Here is a 22,768-nt window from a genome sequence, read left to right on the forward strand (position 1 = left end):
ATAAATGGTGCTATACAAATGATGTATACTTTCATCATCATAACAATCATCACAAATGAAAATTTGAAATGTATCATTTACCACAAGAAAGAATCACCAGTTGTCAATAAAGTTGCTCAAAACTTACAAACAGCTTTATGTTACATCACCATGGGATACTGTAGTGTGGTACTCAAATAAGTTTTTATCAGGCTTGAAGACAGTCACATACAGATAAAAAAAATGACAACCATTAGTAAACTGACAGTGCTGATTTTATTAAAGATTTCCTCCACAGACGTACAGTATCATCAAGATTAAGAGCATGTTTTAAAATAATGACATCTGTAATAACTGCCAATAAATTTCTCAATTTAGCAAACAAACTTTTTTACACTTGGAATCCAATTGTAATCTAGAATTGAATACAATCCAACTGATCAACGTCTCCTTGCACCGATTACCAAATTTATATTTTCATGTGAGTTTAGAAATGCTATGGAGTATTTACAAAGTGCATCAAGTTGGTCAATCTCATTGGAATAACAAGCACCACAAAGTAATCTGGGGGGTGTTTCACAAGAAGTTAAGTGTGACTTAAAGTCGTGCTTAGTGCCGACGCGTACATGATTATTCAAAGCGTAATCTTATTGATTCATACGCAGAAGTACGCGTCCTCTTAGCATGATTTGACCAATGAGGTGATGCCTTTTATTCGGCATGCAACTGGACATTAAAGTGCCACTCTAAGGGGGTGTTGCAAGAAAATATTTGCGATCATTTGCAAATATTCTGTTGCGATTTTACAACTGATAGATCAACGTTAGTTATGGCAAATCAGACTAACTTCTTGTTTCAATGAGCAAATTAGCAATCAATCACTAATTTGCAATTAACTCAAGACTTATGATTTAGGGACCAAAAATAGACTTGCAAATTGATTGTAAGTTTCCATTAGACATACTTAACTCTTTGTGAAACACCCCTAGGAAGCAAATTTCTCTACTACCCTCAGTAAGAATATACCACATATATATCACACTGCTGCAACATTACAAGCTGATAAATACATGCAACAAATATTAGTAAAGGAATTTCTTTTTGTCATCATTTTGATAAGACCTAATCTGTTGGAATACCAAAAAATGAAAACAAATGAAGAAATACTACCTACTTTTTCATTCATCACAATGAAGTACTACAAATGAAATAACAGTCATATCAGATTTACTTTTGCATCAGATATAATGATTTCAGCTCAAAATTGAATTTGATTAATGCTCAATGCTTTTTATTATAACAAGTATGACTTAATTCAATGTATTATTACATGTAAATAAACAAAAATCTAATGATAGTCTTTATTAAAGGCATGTAATCCCTATAACTATATACTATTCAAAAATGAAGTTAATGTCATCTGACAAATTTCAGTCAATAAGAAAAGGAAATACATAAATATGTTGTAAAGGATGACAACATTCAGCTTAGTGCAGAGTTAAGCCTTGTCATAGAGATTATCAAAATTAAAAGAAAATCTAATAAATTTCTATTTGCTTTTATAATTATTTGAATTTCTCTCACAAGGATTGTACCAATCCTAAACCCTTTCCTTTTCGATGTCTTTTACCCTTTTTTCTCTCCCATTCTCTCTCCCTCCTTTCTTTTTATTCTCTCCATCTCACACTTATCGCACAATCTCACTCAACCATTAATTCATTGAAACTACACACACATACAAAAAAATAATAATAAATGCATAACACCTAATAATGACAAGCAAACTATGCAATAGAGCACCAAAGCAGTTAAATTTTCTAGACTTCCCAAAAAATTGTTTCTGAAATACATTTCACATTGCATGAAAAATACTGTAATGTAATTACACCAAACAAAAATACAACTGCCTTCAAGGCTAAATCTTTTAAATGACATCACAAAACCAAAGCTTCTCCCACTTGATTTAAAAGATATGTAAAGTTGATTATCTTAATGTTTGATTGTTCTGTTCCATCAAAAAGTGTGAAAATAAATAAGTCCTCAACACTTGCTCTAATATAAAACAAAATTCGATGCCTATTTCTACATGTCATTGCAATAGATACAAGAACAAATTATTGGATATATTTTCAAAAAATGCTGAAAATGTACACTGTACATTATTCTCTCTTCAATACACATAAACAATTTAAAGATGTCAGTAACACATTCAAAATACACAAAAAAAAAATCTGTATTGGACGTATATATGCAGCTATATAATAAAATGACTTGGTCATAATGCTTCAAGAATGCATGGTAAATTATTCATAGAAAATGGAATGAGGCCTTTGGAGGAAGTAATCTTAGTCCCAAAGAAATGTTCATTTTGGATATAAAATGATTAAAGGTCAGGTCCACCCAAACAACAAGTTCATTTTTGTATAAATAGAGAAAATAAATAAGCACGACAGTGATGTCATGAAAAAAAAATTGTGACATTTTCAAATTAAAATTTTGCTTATTTTCATAAAATAGATAGTGTATGTACACACATTCTAAGTGGTATGCAAATGAGAGAGCCAATGATGTTACACACTTTCTATTCTGTACTTTGCTATATAAAATACATTACATCATATTTGAGGAAAAATACGAGATATGTGTTGCAAATAAATATGAGAAGTTATTAAAGTGAAGCTTTAAAATGCCATTTCGAGTTTGATGAAGTTTTCAGCATTATGCATGTTTGCTTTTGATCTAATCAACTTATTTTGGGGGTAGACTTGGCCTTCAACATTATGTTACATGTATATTCAAGGTTTTGTATTAAATCAATACAATTATTGCTTTTATTCTGGTGGAATGGCTACAAAGATATGCTCCATCAAAGATCTTTTAATAAAGATTTAAAAAAATTGAATTTACAAATTTCTTCTAAAAAATTGAAGAAATCAATTCTGAGCACCCTTCAGGTTCATTTTACTCACAAATAATGCTATAAGATAAGAATACTGAATAATTGAATAGTTTTGTAACAAGAAGCAACATAAAAAGGCTGCAGATGGGCAGATCATGGAATTTGTATTTCAAAATGAATATCGTTTTATAAAAGTAAGATATCGCAATAATATCTTCAGTGCAAGAGTGCAAAGATTTTTCAGAAGAAAATAAAATAAAACCCTCTTGAGTAATGTCTGACACTTTTAAGCACCATATTAACAAATGAAAAATAATAGTAATACTTTCAATTATTTACTAAGCAATTTTCTTTATGAAATATTGAATTATTAACACAGGACAGGATGTCCCTTTTGAGAAGAATAAATGGTTCAATCGATCTCTTCAAAGTTTGATTTTGATCATTGCTCAAATTTGGGTTGCATGAAAGGGAAAAAATGCAATCAGCTAGAACAATTATAACTGTGGAAAGCTGGCGATATATACATTTATCATCTAGAATATGTATTTAATCGCATATTGTTCTCTCAACATAAAGAGAAAATTCTGCTTGATTGATTGGACTAGTCAGCAAGTTTTTTCCCCCAAAGAAAAGAACAATAACTAAGCCCTTTTTTTAAAACTGATCAAAACCCTCTGGCTTGCCATACCTTAACCAATTTGAACCAAAGATTACTGTTCATGAAACAGGACCTTAGCTTAGGTCTATGCCAAACAAGGTATACCATTTACAAGAATTTGGCATGAAACAGTGGACAAAAATATCGAACATCGCCCTCACTTGCATAAAGGAGGATTACGTTTTCAACCTGCATGGGCAGAGCGGTAAGCATTAGCCACTTGCCAAAAAGACCAGTTGGAAGTATCAAGAATTCTTAGAAAAAATATAATCTAGAACTGATAAATGAAAAACCTAAGTATTCCCAGATGACATATTTGATTTTTAGTCCACTTTACTCATTCAAACCCACAGAGTAAACTAGATAACAATGTCTATAGATCATAAGTGTAAAGGAAGCAACAGTGCGCAGGAAGGTCTCATTTTATAAATGAAATGAGGTGTTGTGGCTCAATGGATAAGTCTCCAGACTTTGAACCACAAGGTCCAGGGTTTGAATTCCAACGCAGAACTAGCATCCTTTGTCACTCTCCACCAAGGTGTAGTAAATGAGTACCTGATAGGAAAACATTTCTTCAATGCTCGAGCGCCCGATAAGAGTAGCTGTGATAAAGCCAGGGTAATAGTATGCAGTGCTTAGAAACATTGTATTTAGCGTATATATATCATCTATAATAATTAATGGAATTTAGCAATATTTTATTGCTTCAGTACCATTCAGGAAAACCATTGTTTGAAAATGGTCGCACATTAGTTCATTCTCCTCAAACTGAAAATCTATCTCCACAATGACAAAAAAATTGTTTCATACAGCCACTTTGTTCATGTAACAGCTAATGATCAGGAGAAGACAATACTCAGCATGACATTATAGCTGCCAGTAGTTTTCAAACCTACAACTTCCGTATAATCACTATCATCAATCGCTCAAGCTATCATCATCATTAGCATCGGCTTTAAGTCGTCCATAATGATTCTCGCTGAAGAACTCTACATCGGGTTTCCTCTTCCTGCGAGGGCTAAACTCAAGTCTATTATAACCCTTCGCGGTTGGCGCCCTCGACAGGTGTGCGTATACTCCAGAGTCACGCTCGTCATCGCTCTTCTCAGTCCTTGAGAGGGTTGGCGAACGAGGTTGCGCAAAGTCCAAAGGTCTTTCTAGCTGTTCATAGTGCGGAGATACAAGAGACGCAGCAGCTTGCTCGATGCCGCTATCAGCGCTTCTTCTTGGGTTAGAGCTTTGACTTGACCTATCATCTGGGAGAGCTTTCGCAGAGTCATTCTCACTCGAGGTACTGCTGCTGCCTTGCCATGCTGGGATTGGTTCTAGTAAGTAGTACTCCCCACTCATACGTGGGTTACGATTCTCTGTCGGGTCGTGGGTCAGGATTACTTCCTCATATATGCGGCTGTTACGATCCACCGGTTTCATCGGGGTGGATGTTGCAGCAGGAGAGGGTTCTACCCCACCACAAGCCCCCATAAGTTCATCTTGGACACCTCCAGCAGTTGCATCATCCCCTTTATGACATTTGGCTTTTAGACCATCATCCTCTGGCTCACAGCCACCGGCCTTACAAGGGGCACCCTGATCATTATTATTCGGCTTCACCTCCCCGTCATCCAAACCAAACTTGTCCTTCTTAGCTTCCTTGAATAGATTGGGATTCTTGCTTTCTGCCAAAGCGTTAGGTACCTTGGCAAAGAAAGCCATGTCTCCTGATATCCGACTGAGCCTCTGAACCTGCTCCTGGGTGAGTGACTTACGATTGCAGCATGCTGGATCAGGTAGGGTGCCATCTACAGTTTGCTCACCACTCAGGATTGGTAGTATCCCATCAATGTAGATGTTACCTATTATGAAAATGAAATAATACATGTAATGTAGTTAGTTCGAAGGATTTCTAATGCATTTCACCACCCAAATATTAACTTATATATAAGAAACAGCTGTATATACATTTTCTAAAAAGGCCAGGAGGCTTTTTGTATTTCATTTTCTCAATGCACCTACTCCTTCCCCTTACGTTGTCTGTTGGTTTATTGCCGTTATCTGGTCCAAATTCATTTGGTCAATACCAGTTTGCCTAATATCTATCTGGTCAATTGAGCATGTCTTCTCCACAGAGTTTCATCCAATAAACTTATCGGCCAATAACCATTTTGACAAAAGTAAAACCATGTGGGTATTAGACGAACCAGAATTAGCCAAAATGGTTATTGAACCAAACAATAATGGGCAAGGTAGTTACATATACAATAGACCAAGTGGTACTTTGACCAAATTGATGTAGACCACATGGTTGTTGGACAAAATGGTGCTTGGCAAAAACAATTATTGGCTTAGTAACTAGTGGAAGACATGGTAAGAAGACAAGTAATTGATAAACGAAATGTTAATAAACCAAGCGATGTAAGATGATATGGGCATTGGCATTGGACCAGATAGCATTGGACTAATTGGCAATTTACCCCTATGCCACTCCCTTCCTTGCACTGTCCCACCCCACCCTTCAAACTACTCTCCTCCAGATATACAGTACATACATGGTCTTCCATTTCCTCGATTATTAGTCACCACATTGTTCAAAGATATTTTTTCTCCCTGCTCCCTTTCTCAACCCCTCCTTTCTTAATTCCCTTCATCTCCTCCCCTTCTCTCCCTGCCCCACCCTTCAATTCATACTTACTTGATCTTTTTTTTTCTAGATTAGTCACCATATTATTCAAAGACATCTCCTCTCCATGGTCCCTTTTCTCAACCCCTCCTCTTCTTAATTCCCATCGTCTTTTCTCATTATCTCCCCACCCCGCCCCTTCGACCCCCCCCCCTCAACCTCCCTCCTCCATTTATACTTACTTGATCTTCCATTTTCTAGATTATTAGTCACCACATTGTTCAAAGGTATCTCCTCTGGCATAGCCTCAGGCAGTTGGCGTCTGAAATCAAACAAAATAGAAAAGAAATAAAAACATGAGGGGGAAATTATGCCCAAAAGAAATATCTTCAGATATCAAGTAAAAATTGAATATGAATGATGTATATAATAATATGTATCAACATAAATACAGTATTTAAAATGAATTTCTAGTCTTTTGATGTATTTTTTTCTTTATTTTACCTGACTGCTATACAAATAACAAGAGTGTCGCCAAGGCGAGCATATCATACAACGCCAGTAACACAGAAAATGTAGTTATTGGTCGAGCAAGAAAAGTGGAAGGTGGTGACTTCACCTTTGACCTTCTGACCTCAACATCGATAGAATTCCTGGAATCTATGCTAGTATCATACACACCATATTATATGAGCCTAGGTTAAGTTAAACTAAAGTTATCGCGTTAACAAGGACTTCAGAAGGGCAAGATGAAAACATATCACTGTGACCTTAACCTTTGACCTCAAAATCAGTAGGCTTCCTGGGATCCATACTAGTATCATACACACCAAATTATATGAGCCTAGGAATAAGTTAAACTGAAGTTATCACGTTTACAAGGATTGCAGAAGGGTAAGATGAAAACATGTCATTATGACCTTGACCTTTTGACCTCAAAATCGATAGACTTCCTGGGATTCATGCTAGTATCATACCACCAAATTATATGAGCCAAGGTTAAGTTAAACTGAAGTTCTCGCTTTTTAAGGGACGGATGGACGGACACCGAGCGTGACACCATAATACATCCTGACCCGTCTCCCGGTGGGCGTATAAAAACAAAAGAGTATACTTAGTTCACAAAAATTGATAGCTTGAAATCATCCCAAGGAAAGAGGATTAATGTTAGAATAGAGGTTGCCGCCTATTTCAATTTCTCAGTGACAATAGTTGTTAGCGAGTTATAAAGTGAATGAAAATGTTACCTTTTTAAAATGAAAATCTAATTTTTTAATATAATATTCAACAAATATTTTAACCATATGCTTTCCGTTTTGGCTCTATTCAGTTCCACTCAGGTATTCTGTATAAATGATGGTGTGACTTTTTTTTGCAAGTAGGGTCTGGTGGGGTCTGAGGTGCAAGGCTACATAAAAAATGTCATACCAATGATACATATATATACACCAGACTCCAATAAAAGACCTTCCACCCTATAAAAACTTGACATCCTCAAAAGACAAAAAAGAGGAAGTATGACAGCACAATGATCCATTTTTATCTTCCCGAAATTCCTGATAATTTCCTTGGGGAACTCAATATAGAATGTATATTCAACGGCCATTCACCTCTCATCCTGTCTCGGTGTATTATTCATTTCCTTCCAAAGAACTCTTCTTCATCCACTTAAATTATTTTGAAGAAATTACATGTAGGAATTGATGAACTGACTATTTTTACTTTGGATTTTTGCAATAAAAAATTACAAGCTAACAACGAAGAAAAGTGTCACAAGCTACTGAAATCCAGGCATTTGATTGGGTGAGTGAAATTATGTAGTACTTCAAATAATGTGAGCCTTTTCACAAACTGGTATCACTGACAAAATTATTGATATTGTGGCATTATTTTGCTTGGCCAAGAGCAATTTTGTAAAAGAAGTTCAGATTTTGTTACTGAAAACTTAGAACTGTCAATAAATGGAATCAAATCACCGAATATCCACAACACTACAGTATCAAAACTCACAATCACATCAAGCACTCAAAACAACAGGAACAACATTGATCTGATTTCAAAACTAAATCTCAGCTTTCGTGGTCCAAAGTTTGGTCACCCCCTTCTACATGTTAATAGTGTCATCAGTGTAAAATAAGCAGAAGTTTTCTGGAAACTGAGCATAACTGCCTGAAGCAATCATGGTATTTATATCCTGACATATATATCTCTGTCACTGAGAAAATCCAATATCCTTAGGTTTGTTTCCTCTCATCTCATGGATTAGATGGGGGATGGCAGGTGACAGCTCTGAAGTTTCTGTGGCATCGGATGTCATTCATTCACAAAATTTTGCATTGATAGTTTGAGAATCAATCAAGACACTTGCATTCTTGTAGGTTTATATTGATAGTAATGTTAACATATCTTTATTGATTTGCTTATTTATTTAGTTATTCATCTATTTATTAATTCAACATTTTCATTCATTCACTCATTCATTCATTAATTAATTCATTCATTCATTTCTTTATCTATAGTATTTATTTATTCATTTACATGTATATGATAGGCCCTGAGCATATGTAACAGAAAAAGTCCAAGAAATATAGAACAAAAGTAAAAGAACCACCTGTATCGAGACTAATATCTAAACCAATTATATATACTGTATATACACGTAAACTTACATGCATTTGGGTACATTCAAAATATGTAAATATTCTCCCTGGACATTTTAATTCTACACAATGATATTGTAATTAACAAAGATTAAAATGAAAATTACTACAAACAAATCAATCTTCTAATGTTTACGATGACAAAAAAGATAGATGAAGGAATAAGAATTAACATATAATCTTAGAAAAAGAGCTTGCAAAATTACAATTAATCAAGTAAAAGCAAATTTATATAAAGTTGAGTAAATTTGATTGATATAGGCATATATGATCTAAAATACAATCACCCAACCCTTGATGTGCTTTGAATTATATAGTCGGAAAAATAATGAAATTTCAGTAATAAGTTGGTAACCAATATGATGAAGTTGAGGAGGATTAAGAAGTTAGTCCTGGTGATAACTCTCATCTTTTAGAGAAAGAATTTAGATCAAAAATGTTTTCTTTTGGGGATGGAGGGCTATTTGTCCTGCTTCTCTTTCTTAAATTTCTACCAAACATAATGACCATTCAAAGGACTTTTTTGCAACAACAGAGGGCACTTTTGATATTTTGGGCTACACTCGCACGTGTTCCTTTTTTTTAATCTTCCGCCAGGCCTTGAGCTAGTCTGCAGACACAGACATAACCTTGGTTTTTGCATACTGTAGTGCATCATGCAGAGTCTGCAGTAGGAGATGAGAGTCAACTGATGCACCTCACAGGAGCCCCCACCCCCCATTCCCTTCACAAATGAATCTTAATTCAGAAAAATAAAATAGCTGCTGATTGGAAACAGGAAACCATAAATTCTCTTTTTGTGTCTGTCTGGTCTGATTCTCAGCTGGTCTTGATATGTCTTTGACCCACAGCTGAAAAACCATGAACTCAGGGGTTGATGTTTACTGAACTCTCTCTCTCTCTCTCACTCTCTCCCCTCCCTTCACTCGCTACCTTGCCTCTCTCTATCTATCTCTGTGTGTCTCCCCCTTTCTCTCCCTCCATCTCCAGCTCTCTCAGTCTCACTCTCTGACTAGCACATTCACAAACATTGTGAACTACACACAGAAGTACACTTCAGCCAGACTTCATATCTTCCTATTTCTTATCTGGTATTATAATCTACTTCGCAAATGGGAACTATCCACATCCACGGTAGAGTTGATTTTCTACATGAGCTAAGAAAGCAATAAAGCTTGTAGGCAAGATACCAAAGGACCAAAGTCATCCTCTCAGAGGGCCGCCCTGGTAAAGTGAATAAATGTCTACCACAGTGCACCAAGTGGGGATTGAACCCTGGTCAACGAAATCCGAAACCCCCACTCTACCAACTGAGCTACCATGCTCAATAGTAATGAAAAAAAAAAAATCAAAATCAAATCAAACAAGTACTCCCAAACCCCAAAAAGAAAATATTGTAGACTCACTTTCTCTTTCTGCGATCATATATCAGGTAGAAGATGAGTAAGGAGAGGAGGACAATGAGGATGATGGCACTGATGACGATGGCAATGACATACGTTGAAGAGAATTTGGGCTGTCTCTTCTCAAGTATTAGTCCGGGAGCCAAACTAGCAATTTCTTCTGTAGAGTAAAGCCAAATCAGATAATATGTACACGATGCATAGTTGAAATGTGTATTTACCAAAAGTTTACACTATCCCTTTTCACTTTGGAAACTGCTCTTAAAAATCATGTAAAATGTAAAATTACATTATGTGATTATCATTATTTGTTTCTTCTTTGAACATCACCTAAGCAGGAAAATATGAAAAATGGTTAATTGTTTTAATATGAGCTTGAGTCTAATATAACAATTTTAAGCATCATTGCATCAAGCAGGAGACTAATATTTACAATTCAAAAATATATATAGCGGTATATTCCAAGTCATTATTTTTCTGAAAAAACATAAATAAAGAAGCATGAGTTATGAACATTCTTCATACTACATTATTCCCCTAACAAGCAAACAGTGAAGGGAAGTTCTGGATATTATTTAATCATAAAAAAAAGTCACCTGGGCTTTGCTGTGTAGGTACAAGTCCAGCGCCAGCGCTGATTGTTACAGTGTCTTGCTTCTTAGTTGAAGACAATTCTACCACATTAAGAGGCCCAGTTGTAGAATTAGTAGTAGTGATTACTGTTGTGGTAACACGAGGAGTTGTTGCCTCTTTAGTTGAAGTTGAAGTTGTAGGTGCAACTGTTGTCACTGCAGCAGTTGTGGTAGTAACAACAGTAGTAGTTGTAGGGGGTATAGTTGTTGTGGTGGGTTGAGGAGTTGTGGTTTGGATGATGCACGTCCCAGATATTGGGTCGCAAAGGTGAATCCCACAGTCACATCGGAGTTGGCAGTTGAGGCCGTAGGTATCCTCCGGGCACGGATCGGAGCAGGACGCTCCATGCCATCCTGCTTCACAGATGCATTGCCCTGTTATGGTATCGCACGTTGCATTGTTATCACACAGTGGGCAGTGATCCGTGCAGTTTCTTGCTTGAAGGCCTGGCATGCAAACGCTACAGTCATGGTGGATGTATCCAACAGGGCACATACAAAGACCCTGACTGGAGAGACAGTCACCTCCGTTCCTGCATTGAGGATCACAATGGTTCACGCAAGCTCCGCTGTGCAACGACGGCCGGCACAACCCGCAGTTATACGTCACTTCGTATCCCGGTTGGCACAAGCAGTATCCTGTCACAACATCGCAGTATCCATTATTCTGGCATTCGGATGGGCAGTGCTCAACGCACTTTTCTGGATGCACGCGTGGATCACACAAACGACAGTCATCGCCGACGTAACCATCTTTACACATGCACCTTTTTTCGGCAACATTGCACAAACCACCCGCACGGCAGATGGTGTGGCAGAAACGCTGGCAATGGTCAGCCACTCTGTACGGATCACAGAAACTACAGTCTTCTTCCACGTCAAAGCCATGAGGACACGAACAATCCCCTGTATGGGTATTGCAGTAAGCGTTGACGCAGGTCAGGTCGCAGTGTTCCCCGCATCCATTGGGGTGGAGCGATGGGTAACAGAGTGAGCAAGAATCTCCTTGATAACCGTCTTCGCATGCACATCTCCTGATTACCAAGTCACATTTCCCTCCATTCTCGCACTTCTGGTAAGGACACTGGGAACAGTTTGGCAAGATGGTGTGATCGCAGAGATTGCAATCCTTCCCAGAATACCCTTCCCTGCACATACATGCCCCTTCTTCCTGTCTGCAGGAGCTGAGTGCATCGCAGTAAGGGCTGGCCACACACTGGGTCAGGCATTGGCCGTTATCATCATAGGGGCAGGATCGCTCACACTCAGGCCCAGTGTAACCTGGCAAACACTGGCAGACATTGGTCCCTGTAAGACACTCAGCATTGGGAATACAGGCACATTCCAAACCTACACATAAACAAATAGTTAGCAGAACAAATTAACAGGAGCAGTAATAATTGATAATTTAAATAAACAGAGAAATAGATCATGAGGGCATTTCTTTTTAGTAAATAGTAAGAAGAAATTTCTCCTTCACTTAAAAAATATTACCCTGGGAGGGGTCGAGACTTGACTTTTTTTCGTCCCTGTCTCTACGTATAAACCGCTTAGATCTCCTCGTCCATTCCCGTTGTGATCAGGAGAAAATTACAAAGCCGATCAATGTAAATTGAGATTGCAGACAAGGTCTCCACATTACAAATAAATAAATGAATTTACATACATTTAAGAGTCATAATGAAGATCTTTTACACAAATTAAAATAAAGAGGTACCTTCATCTGGCCATCTGCATCTCAACCCAGCTCCCACGATACTATGGCATGTCATAGCTGCCCCACTTACACTGGAGAAGAGAGAGAGAGAGAGCAAAAATAAAGAGCCTTTTTAAAACAATCCAGTACAATTATGATTACAAAGAAAGAAAAAGTAAGGATAGCCCATAGGCTATTTGAAAAATTGTAACAGCAAAATAAATAATTCTGTATGATATTACCTTTAAGATGTCAACACAATCAAGTGATTTTCTCATAGCTGAAAATTTTCTGTCAAAGTAACACAGTGGTAGTGTCACAGCATTAGAAGAAACACCCAGCTATCTGATGTCCCCAAAGCACAAAATTTCAGCTAGAGCTGTCTTTGTAAATTACACTACAACCAAATCAACTGTTGACAACATTCACTCCTTTGAAATTTTGGTGCCAAATCAATCATTCATGTATGTACAGATTGTAAAAACTGTGGATTCTGAAACTCATTCAACTTTGATCAGAAATCTGATGACCTGAGAAGTCTTTCATCAAGCATCTAATTTTCACAGACTAATTTGTTTTGATTTCAGTAGCTTATAACAGTGAGTTGTCAGTGAAAATTATAATATGTTTCATAAAATGCTCCGTAGGAATGTAGGACAATTATACATTGTAGACTATAATTGAAAATTATGTTGAAGTATTCAACATAATTCAAAATCAGTGCAATAAAAAAGAAAAAAAAAATCAATGCCATTTTTTATTCAAACATATCATAACCAAGATACTTTTTTGGAGAGTACATTTTGAAAATGGGGACTTTCCAGGATTCTTTTGGAATTCAAGTACTTTTCAGACCTGAAATGAAAAAAGGAGCAAAATTCCAGTACTTCCCAGATTATCGAGAACCTGCTAAAACCCAGATTTGTTAAGAGCTCTGAAGCATTGCCCCTGTGTACATTCATTCTCAGGTGCTATATGAAAAAAGAATATCATAAATATTACTTACACGTGGGTGAGAGAACAGATGATTAAGCATCCCCAGAGCAGAGAGAGTTGTAAGCCAGCCATGTTTCTCTCAGCTTTACCAGCCTCTCCCTTCAATCTCTATCATGATATAATCATCTTTACCTATAAATGAGGGATAATAATAATAATAAATAAATAATCAAAGGCTTTTAGATAGTATCATCTATCTACAAATAATGTATTTTGAGGTGCAATTATTACACCGACTCTAGGACACCGTTCTCATTATACTTTCTAAAACTAGTTTACTGGAAACCGGTTCAGGGAACCAGTTTGGAAGATCGCTCTGCTAGCGTTCCCATTTGATCACCCGAAAGTGGTTTTAAAAATCACTTCACGTAAAGCAATCTTGTTCCTACAGGAACGCTCACGCTAAAACCAGTTTAACGAGGCAAAGCAATCTTGAAACCTACATCGGGAGATGGTTATATGAACCAGTTTGGAAGATCGATTCGACCGTTCTCATTACATGTTAAACTAGTTTTAGGAATGTAGTGAGAACAGTGTCTAGCTTGAGCTAGCTGTTTCGCTCAGTGCATACAAGGTACATGTATCAATGCAGGGTACCATTCACCTCACATGGGACAATTATCACAATGTGGGTAAATGTCTTGGTGATGGAAAACACGCCATAGCTGGGATTTGAACCCACGTCCCTCTGACTGAAAGACAAGAGACAGAACCCCAAGACGACAACACCCCCATAATAATGAGAATAAAGACAAAAATTTAAAAAAATCACATTTTTTTGAAACCTTGTTTTAGACACCATCCATTCATGAAGATGACATTTTCAAATTCCTTTGAATGTCATTGTCATCATTGAACACTAATAGAGCAAATAAAGTAATGAATGGACATGGAGTGTATTGTTATGAAGCTTTTTGTGTCAGTGATTTAGAATGGAAGAATCAATTTTTACCCTAGTCTCATTATTTGGAAAAAAAAGTTTTGAAAGGTGTTTCTGCAGAATCACTTTTGCATTTGATTAGTTTTTAGGTCTTAAAATTAAATGTGATTCAAATCACAAGCATGAAACACAGTAGAGGAGACATTTTGAAAGACTTTTCTGCAGTTCATTATAAAAAATAACAAAGAAGTGATCAGGGGCCCATTGCAGAAAGAGTTGCAATCATTCGCAACTCTAAAAAACATGCGCAACTTGATTTTCAACCAATCAACAGCGCGCATTTGGGACTTGCGATTGATTTTTTTGCTTGCGTTTAAACGCAGCTCTTTCTGCAACGGGCCCCTGTATCAGGCCGAATGATACGTCGCCATTTGTATTACGGTATTCACTTTCGCTTCACACAGTAGTTGGCTAGTTGTATGGTCAGTTCCCCCATGTCTGCGCGGTCTCCCAAGTCTGCGCACCCGCGTATCTGCGCGATTCTAGTAAAAAAAGATACGCAACGAGCACCAACTTTACACATGCAATACATAGACAGGTATTCATAAAAAAATCCGACTCAAAATGGTGAAAAAATAATGAATTCAGGGCATTTCATGTGACGGCCTCAAAATACAGCCTTTCTCATCAAAATCTCCGAATCGTGTGCAAAGTGAATGAGTGCGCAGACATGGGGTGCCATTTTTTTTTTCAATCTGAAAATGACTGCCCAAGGTTTTTTCAAGAAAATCCTATATTTTCTTTCATTTTTTAATGAGAAATTTGGTATACTTACTCTCAATAATATAAGGAACATTATTATCCAAAAGATTTTGTGAATTAAAGAAGAAATTCATGTTAAATCTTAACTCAAATTGTTAGGTGCGCAGACTTAGGGCCCACCATCATACATGTAGAATTGTTTTTCTTTTTTCTTTGTTCAATTATTAGTGAGCTTTTTACTGTCATTTTGTATTAGATAATGGCTTCTTTTGTTGAATTACTAATCAGGACCGGCTGCAATATTGCAGTTGATCTGTGCTCAACCGCAACACAACTTGACTTTCTTGTGACACTATAATACATTCACATTGAATGGTAGTAGTAAGATAGGAACTGTATTTATAACATGAGGTAATTACTGGAAGAATATGAAGTTTCAGGCCCAAAAATTTGGATTAAATCACACTCTACCACTCCGCAGGCAAACTAACCCTGCCAACAAGTATACAGTTAAATAATATAAGACCTATATAGGCCTATACATGTATCCATCAAGTTTACAACGTAGATCTACAACTAATCCAATAATAACATGTCCTTCCAATACATACAGTGCTAATGTTGATCTTGCGTGGAGTATCCACAACTTACCATACTGCAAAAAATATTCAGCTCCAATAAATAAAATAGCAAAACAGTGAAAATGCAAAGCGCGGGTCAGCAAAAAAATATGATACAATCCATAGGTAAAATTCTCTGCAATATTGAATAAAGAGAAAGAGCCTACAGATAATATGCAATTAAATGGTATGGAATTGTACAATGTACATTGCACTGGCACCAAGACAAAAGGCAAATATTTATTTAACAGTATCGCTGGAATCTTGAGTCATGGCATCTACTATGAATCTGCTAGATTACAGAGGCATGTTGATTCTCAGGAAAAAAATCCTGAACTTGAACAAGTCAAATTCAGAAACATTACAAGATATTAACTTTATTTGCATTTTGCTTTAATTTCGAGAAACATCTAATTTTTTTGTCTGATTTGGGGTGTTTTTAAACATCCTTTATTTAAACCTCAGCAGAAAATAACTACCATACTTGTTTTTTTTCTGATCATACTTTGTGCATAGCAATAATAAACATGGAATGAAGCGCCCCCACCCCTCACACCACACTCATCTTTCAACCTTTTTTACTTTGAGTGCCTTGAATTGAGGCCTCTACTGCTTACAAATGTTTTCCTTTTTATATTTCAACAATTTCAGCAGGCTCCTAGAGGATTTTATGAAAATAAATACAATTTGACATTTTTTTTATTCAAGATCAATAAAAATATCACCAGGAAGGCAGATGAGTCATCCTTCCATATTTATGAAAAGATATTCTATTATATCTTTGTAGTGATAAACCGCCCATAAAGCAACATGGTGAGGCTTGCCATGAACTTTGACCCTTGTTGCCTAGTAATGACTAGTCCTTTCAACTCAAAGACTTGGATTACAAAAGAATAGTCTCAGACTCGCAGGTCAATACTCCAATTCCATGAAAATCATATGTGTATTAATCATAAACCTAACACAAGACGATCATGAAGCGCAACCCAGATTTTTCATATTTCAGGGGGGGGGGGGGGTTCATACCATCTTGTGATTTCAGCATTTGATATTTGATATCTCAATTATTTTTAGAATATATGCATATACTCTAACATGTAGGCCTACATAATATCTACCCCAGTACATAGTAGCCTACGTTTATCAACTTTTCCCAGTCAGAAACACATTTCTATACCCTGTCCCTCAGTCAAAACATGTTTCTAAAAAAGGCCTTTACAAAGTTTTCTCAATATAACCAAATGTGTTGTGAATATGTGGCTGACCGACAAAAAATGCTGAAAATGAAGCCATTTATTGGTCACAATCTAGGGACCAGAAGTTTGGTTGATATTGGCCTTTCCCATTGAACAGATTTGTTTCTTGACTAAAAAAAATATCCATCCCAACAAAAAACTGATTTGAATGGAAAAAAGAAAAAGTTCAACATGCATAATGCTGAATATTTCTTCAAAATCTGATATATAACAAGACAGTTATGACACTTTGAAATATTTCATTTATTTTCCACACAAACAGATGATAGACTCACCTTTAGATCATAAATACTATTGACCAAGATTTTCTTTGAAGAGCAAAATGTTAAGCATGTTGATGGCATTTTTTTTTATTTGATGTTGGCTACCTTCAAGTATTTTCATATCATAAACAAAATTAAATTTATGATCATTGTCACAAGACTGACAAGAATAACCTCATACAGACTTCGCATCACTTGGCTTTGAGTAGATATAGGGAAAAAAAATATATAGGATTCAGCTTCAATATATATAAGGTTTAAATTTTAGACACCTCAACAAGACTACAGATACCAACATCAAGCTCAATGGGACGACCATACAAGGGTCAGTGCTTGTGTGACAAACATGTCACTCCTATCGGCAAGAATATACTGAAGTTTTAGAGCAATAGGGCAATATTCCACATCTCACATCATCGATCGTGAGTACTACCAAACTACACTGCTGGTTTGGTATAAAAATCGAAACAAAATACACTGTACAAATATTCAAAATAAATACAAATATTATCATGATAGCAACAAAGATTTTCAAACTCTCCCTTAAGACTTTATAGCAAACAAAAAGGAACATACTTGGAATGCCAAAAATACTTATTTTAGACCAAAAACATAAATGGTGAAAAATTTACATGAAAAAAAACTGGTAATCAGGGGTCATATTCTAGGTTTGAAACTATCATGATCACATATTTTGATCATTGTGCCTACTGAATATAGGCCTAGTATAACCGGAAATGACCTATCAAAAAGTCTAGATAATAAAATTGTTATATCTTTAATATGGTAAGTGTCAAAGTTGAGTCTGTACAATCACAGACTACATGCAATTGTACCAGGGTTGCCCTGAAATTGAACTGTCTATGGGAGCCATAATTACCAGAACGTAAATAAATTCAAATTGAATAGAACAATTGCATGAATTCATTGGGATCTGTCCATGAATCAACTGTGTATATATGTAGGTCTACAAAGCTATACAGTCCTCTATTCCAAATAATCAGTTTGTTTTGAAATGATGAATTCTACCTATTTCAATTCATCACCATTTTCTTATACCCCTTTCATATTGCGCCTTTCACCGGCGAAGTTCGCCAGCGAAGGGGAAAGTGTCCAGTATGAAAGGTACACAGGAGAACTTCACCTGTGAATTTCGCCGGTGAACTTCTCCACCTCTAGAGGTGGAGAACTTCGCCGGCGAAACTGTTTCACCGGTGAAAAGGCCAGTATGAAAGCAAACCGGAGAACTTCTCCTCTTTAATGACGTCAGAGGTCAATTTTTTTCTCTCCCTAAGTCCCCTGCACCGAGATTCCGCGCGCGATAGTTGCAAGCTCAGCTGAATGCTATGGCCAAGTAGATACCCTCGAACATTTTTTTTTTTTTACTAACATTATTTATTAAAAAGCACTTTTTACATGTATAAAATGCGCTAAGATATAAAAACAAGGTGATATAGTTTGTTTATATCGTAATACCATCAAAATATGTTGTAATTAATTTTTTTGATACCTTTTTGTAATAGGTAAGAAGTAATGTTTACAATTTTCTTTCGTTTGTTCTGCAATCGCCCGTTGACTTTCGCCGGGGAAGAAATGTCAGTGCGAAAGGGTACATTTTTTTCTTCGCCGGGGAAGTGAGGAATGCGAGGCGGAGAAGTTCGCCGGTGAAAAATGAAGAGGGCACTATGAAAGGGGTATTAGAGTCCCAAGATGCCAAAATCAATGAAAAATCTGGAAACAATTTGTTTTCTTTATTTGAATTAAACATAGACTGTCAGAGGTCTCAGTCAGGCAAAAAAAAATTATTTTTTACTTTCGGGGGGGGGGGGGGGGGGGGGGTATTTTTCAGAAATTTCTGCCAAAATCTAGTTAGCTTTAATACTGCAGTGAATCAGGATTTCTGGGGGTCTTTTCCAATTCCAAGAGCTCTTTTAAGCATTTTGGAGGCAAAATCACCCTGAGCCCCCAAATAATTTTTTCCCCAGATCTCCATAATATAAAAACTTTTACTCAATTTCTTAGAAATTGTTCTATTATTACAGTATCTAGTAAATCAATACATTTAGGCCTACTCTTAAAAAAAAAAAACGTTAAAAACTGATTTTAAACACATTTGTCCACTCATCCCTATTGGTACAGGATTATGGTTCATGAAAACAGTGACAAAATAATAGACAAATATGAACAATTACTGCATACACCTGTAGCATCACTTTTACATGTATACATGCAGACCGAACCCAAAAGAGATATTGACATACTGATCGAAAGCTCATAAACTACTAAACACAGCAATACAAGTTTTGAATTTTCACCACTTACCAGCTGAGTATTAATATCAATAATTGCAACATTCATATTAGGTGCTTAATACAGATGTTTCTAAGCGCTCAATTTTCAGACTAATATAAATTAATTACTGCAATTATAATTAACAAAATAAAAAAACTAGAAACATCACTAAAGGTGATTATAACCTCCCCCGGATTTTATCTATTTTTAGCTGTTGTCGCAGATAAATTACTTGGATTAATTAATTTATGTAGTTCATTATTCATAAGTGTTTCAATTACAAGACACCGGTCTGATTAAGCCATGTACAGCCTACATGATGTAGCCTGATAAGCAAGAGAAGAACACCAACGGCAACAGAAACTACTGAGCCATTGAAAGTACACCTCATAATCTCTTGTGACCATGGCGAATACGAAAACAAGAAATTCAGCACAAAAGTAAGATTGTATACTGGAAAACATAAAGCAGGTGCAGAAAACAACTTTCAAATGCATACTTTATGGAAAAAGTCACTTTTGGGATTATCTAAAACATACTTCTGACTTTCAAGAAACCCATTCCTCTATCCCCAAACATATCTTCATAGAAGAAGAAGGAGCTCAAGAAAGTGAAAGTGTGGTGACTCAATTCAATCCACAATGATGAACAATGAAGCGAATGGACAAGCCTTGAAACTTGTTAACATAAGAGTCCATTATGGGGATTCTTACAATGTTATAGAATACCACTAATCCAAAGGGTTTGCAATATTTAAGCACCTTACGGATGACAAGTGTTTCTTGAACAAGACTGCACTGTTCCCAGATGATGGCACACATAAATGTATAGTGAGCAATCGACTGTATTCCCGACCGACCTTGTAAACTGAAAGTATGCAGAAAAATTCACGCATCAGAAAATAATTCATATGCTAAGAACTTTGCAGCATTGTTACAAAGCCAATTAAAAGGAAAGATGCAAAAATTGTACACCTACATCACTATTCTTTATGGTGTATTTATGGTGGAATTGTTATTTTAGTGAATTTCAAGAAAATATTGGATCTGATATGACAATTTATGAAAAGCGTTTAGTGATGTATATCTAGGAGAATGAACTCAAGAAGGACAACTTGCCTAAATCAAATCAGAGATCTCTCACTCAATGGGATTTGACTCGGCTATAAATGTATAATACATAACAGTAACAAGTGGAGCACCTCTGGCAGTCTCACCTGTATTACACAATTCAATATAGCAGCAGTGCTGACTTTGAAAACTACTATAAAATAATTATTCACAAAAAACACCATTCATATAATGATACAATACTACGTCCATTTACCCTAAATGACATTTGACCTTGATTATGTGACCTAAGAATTGTCAGTGATACTTGATTACCGCTACATGTATGCCCACAACTTTAACCATAAACTTTGAAAGTTATGACAGCAATCTAATAATTACCTCCAACGTGGCCAGAGTTCATTGACCTTAATGACCTATGACCTTGGTCATGTGACCTGAAACTCGCACAAGATGTTCAGTGACACTTGATTACTCTTATGTAAAAGTTTTATGAATCAGATCCATAAACTTTCAAAGTTATCATGGTAATTCAATACCCCCAACTTGGCCAAAGTTCACTGACCTTTGACCTTGGTCATGTGACTTGAAACTCAGGCAGGATGTTCAGTAATATTTGTTTACCCTTATGGCAAAGTTTCATGAAATAGGTCCATATACTTTTTAATGTTATGATGTCATTTCAAAAACTTAACCTTCAAAGGTTAAGATTTCGAATATTGACTCCCCCAACATGGTCTAAGTTCATTGACCCTCAATGGCCTTTGACCTTATTCATGTGACCTGAAACTCGGCAGGATGTTCAGTAATACTTGATTAACCTTATGTCCAAGTTTCATGAACTAGGTCCATATACTTTCTAAATTATGCTGTCATTTCAAAAACTTAACCTTTGGTTAAGGTTTGATGTTGACGCCACCGCCACTGCCGTCGGAAAAGCAGCGCCTGTAGTCTCACTCTGCTATGCAGGTGAGACAAAAATGGTATCAGAATTGCAAAAATCAGGAGGAAAAAGGGACATTTTCAACAGTCCAGAATGAAAATGAAATATTTGAGGCATTGTCCAGAAGAACAACAAAAATGTTGAACAATCTAAAAATAAAAAGACAAAGAAAGAAAAAGATAATAAAATAATAGGAGAAAGAATAAAGATAACTTAACTTTTTTCGAATACTCCTTCAATAGTGAGCAATACTTACCACAGTCCTGCATGTATTGTACAGTGTAGGCCTAGATCTACATCCAGACAGGTATCAAAAATATTTCCAGACAAGAGCATATAATGTATATATTTCATAAACAAATTCAACATGTCTGGTTCAGATGACAGACAATATCCCAGATTTCACAGTAGTAACGAGTGTCATCCATCAGCCCAGTCCATCAGCTGCTGAATACTAGCAAAAGCATTGGAAATGAGCTTCCAATTTTATTGAGTGTAAGCCGTAGTTCCCACTTATTACTTCACTTCAGACCCATTCATGTGTACCCTTCTCACAATAACATCTTTCAACTTCTTTTCTCCAAAACTGAACTTGTAGTAGTCTAAGTCCCAGTCACTGATGTACTTTTGTTTTCACCATGAAAAAGGTAATCTGCCATCAGACCTTAATCTGCTCAAATATGAAGTTGATTCTATTTGTTGTAGATTAAATTTAATTTCTTATGAATTTTTCAGGTTTTTTTTTAATTAAGTAACTTGAATGTGCGATTACTTTCATCAAATTCAACCGTGAATATTAAATATACCTAGTCTGCAAGCACAGGCTCACTTAACATATGTGCCAAGGGTGGAAACTAGACTCCAAAAGTTACCGAATGTGTGTATAAGCAGCCACAGTACACGAGCAAATCTAGTCTCCCACTTCAGACCATGCTTATGTACTATGTGAAAACCAAAGGTCTGTGCCTGTAGACTAAAATCTACCTGTACTCAGTTCTCATAAAAAGCAAAGGACAATGGTTCCAAATGCTCTTGATGGGTATAAACCGAAGAACATGTACACAAGCGTGTACTATTACAATGAACTACATGCTTTACTGTACATGTAGCTGGTATCATAACATAATTAGATTGAAAAG

At 36.2% G+C, this 22,768-nt stretch overlaps 1 protein-coding gene across 5 annotated transcripts; it reads right to left on the minus strand.

Moving 5' to 3' along the window:
• Positions 1-236: 236 nt before the first annotated feature.
• LOC129257981 (uncharacterized) lies at positions 237-22,173 on the minus strand. 5 transcript variants are annotated; one of them, XM_064096147.1, is made up of 7 exons: positions 21,886-22,173; positions 13,554-13,675; positions 12,569-12,639; positions 10,816-12,201; positions 10,223-10,379; positions 6,399-6,478; positions 237-5,392 (listed from the first exon to the last, which is right to left on the minus strand). In XM_064096147.1, the coding sequence occupies exons 2-7, from the start codon at positions 13,613-13,615 to the stop codon at positions 4,458-4,460; spliced, it is 2,691 nt and encodes an 896-aa protein (XP_063952217.1). In that variant the 5' UTR covers positions 13,616-13,675; positions 21,886-22,173; the 3' UTR covers positions 237-4,457. The 5 variants fall into 5 exon arrangements, with proteins under 5 accessions (XP_063952217.1, XP_063952215.1, XP_063952219.1 ...); XM_064096145.1 differs by lacking the exon at positions 21,886-22,173 and adding an exon at positions 15,837-16,011; XM_064096149.1 differs by lacking the exon at positions 21,886-22,173 and adding an exon at positions 15,605-16,010.
• Between the last annotated feature and the right edge of the window lie 595 nt (positions 22,174-22,768).

This window comes from Lytechinus pictus, chromosome 3 (assembly GCF_037042905.1).
Source record: "Lytechinus pictus isolate F3 Inbred chromosome 3, Lp3.0, whole genome shotgun sequence".
In the NCBI taxonomy this organism is placed as follows: Eukaryota; Metazoa; Echinodermata; class Echinoidea; order Temnopleuroida; family Toxopneustidae; genus Lytechinus; species Lytechinus pictus.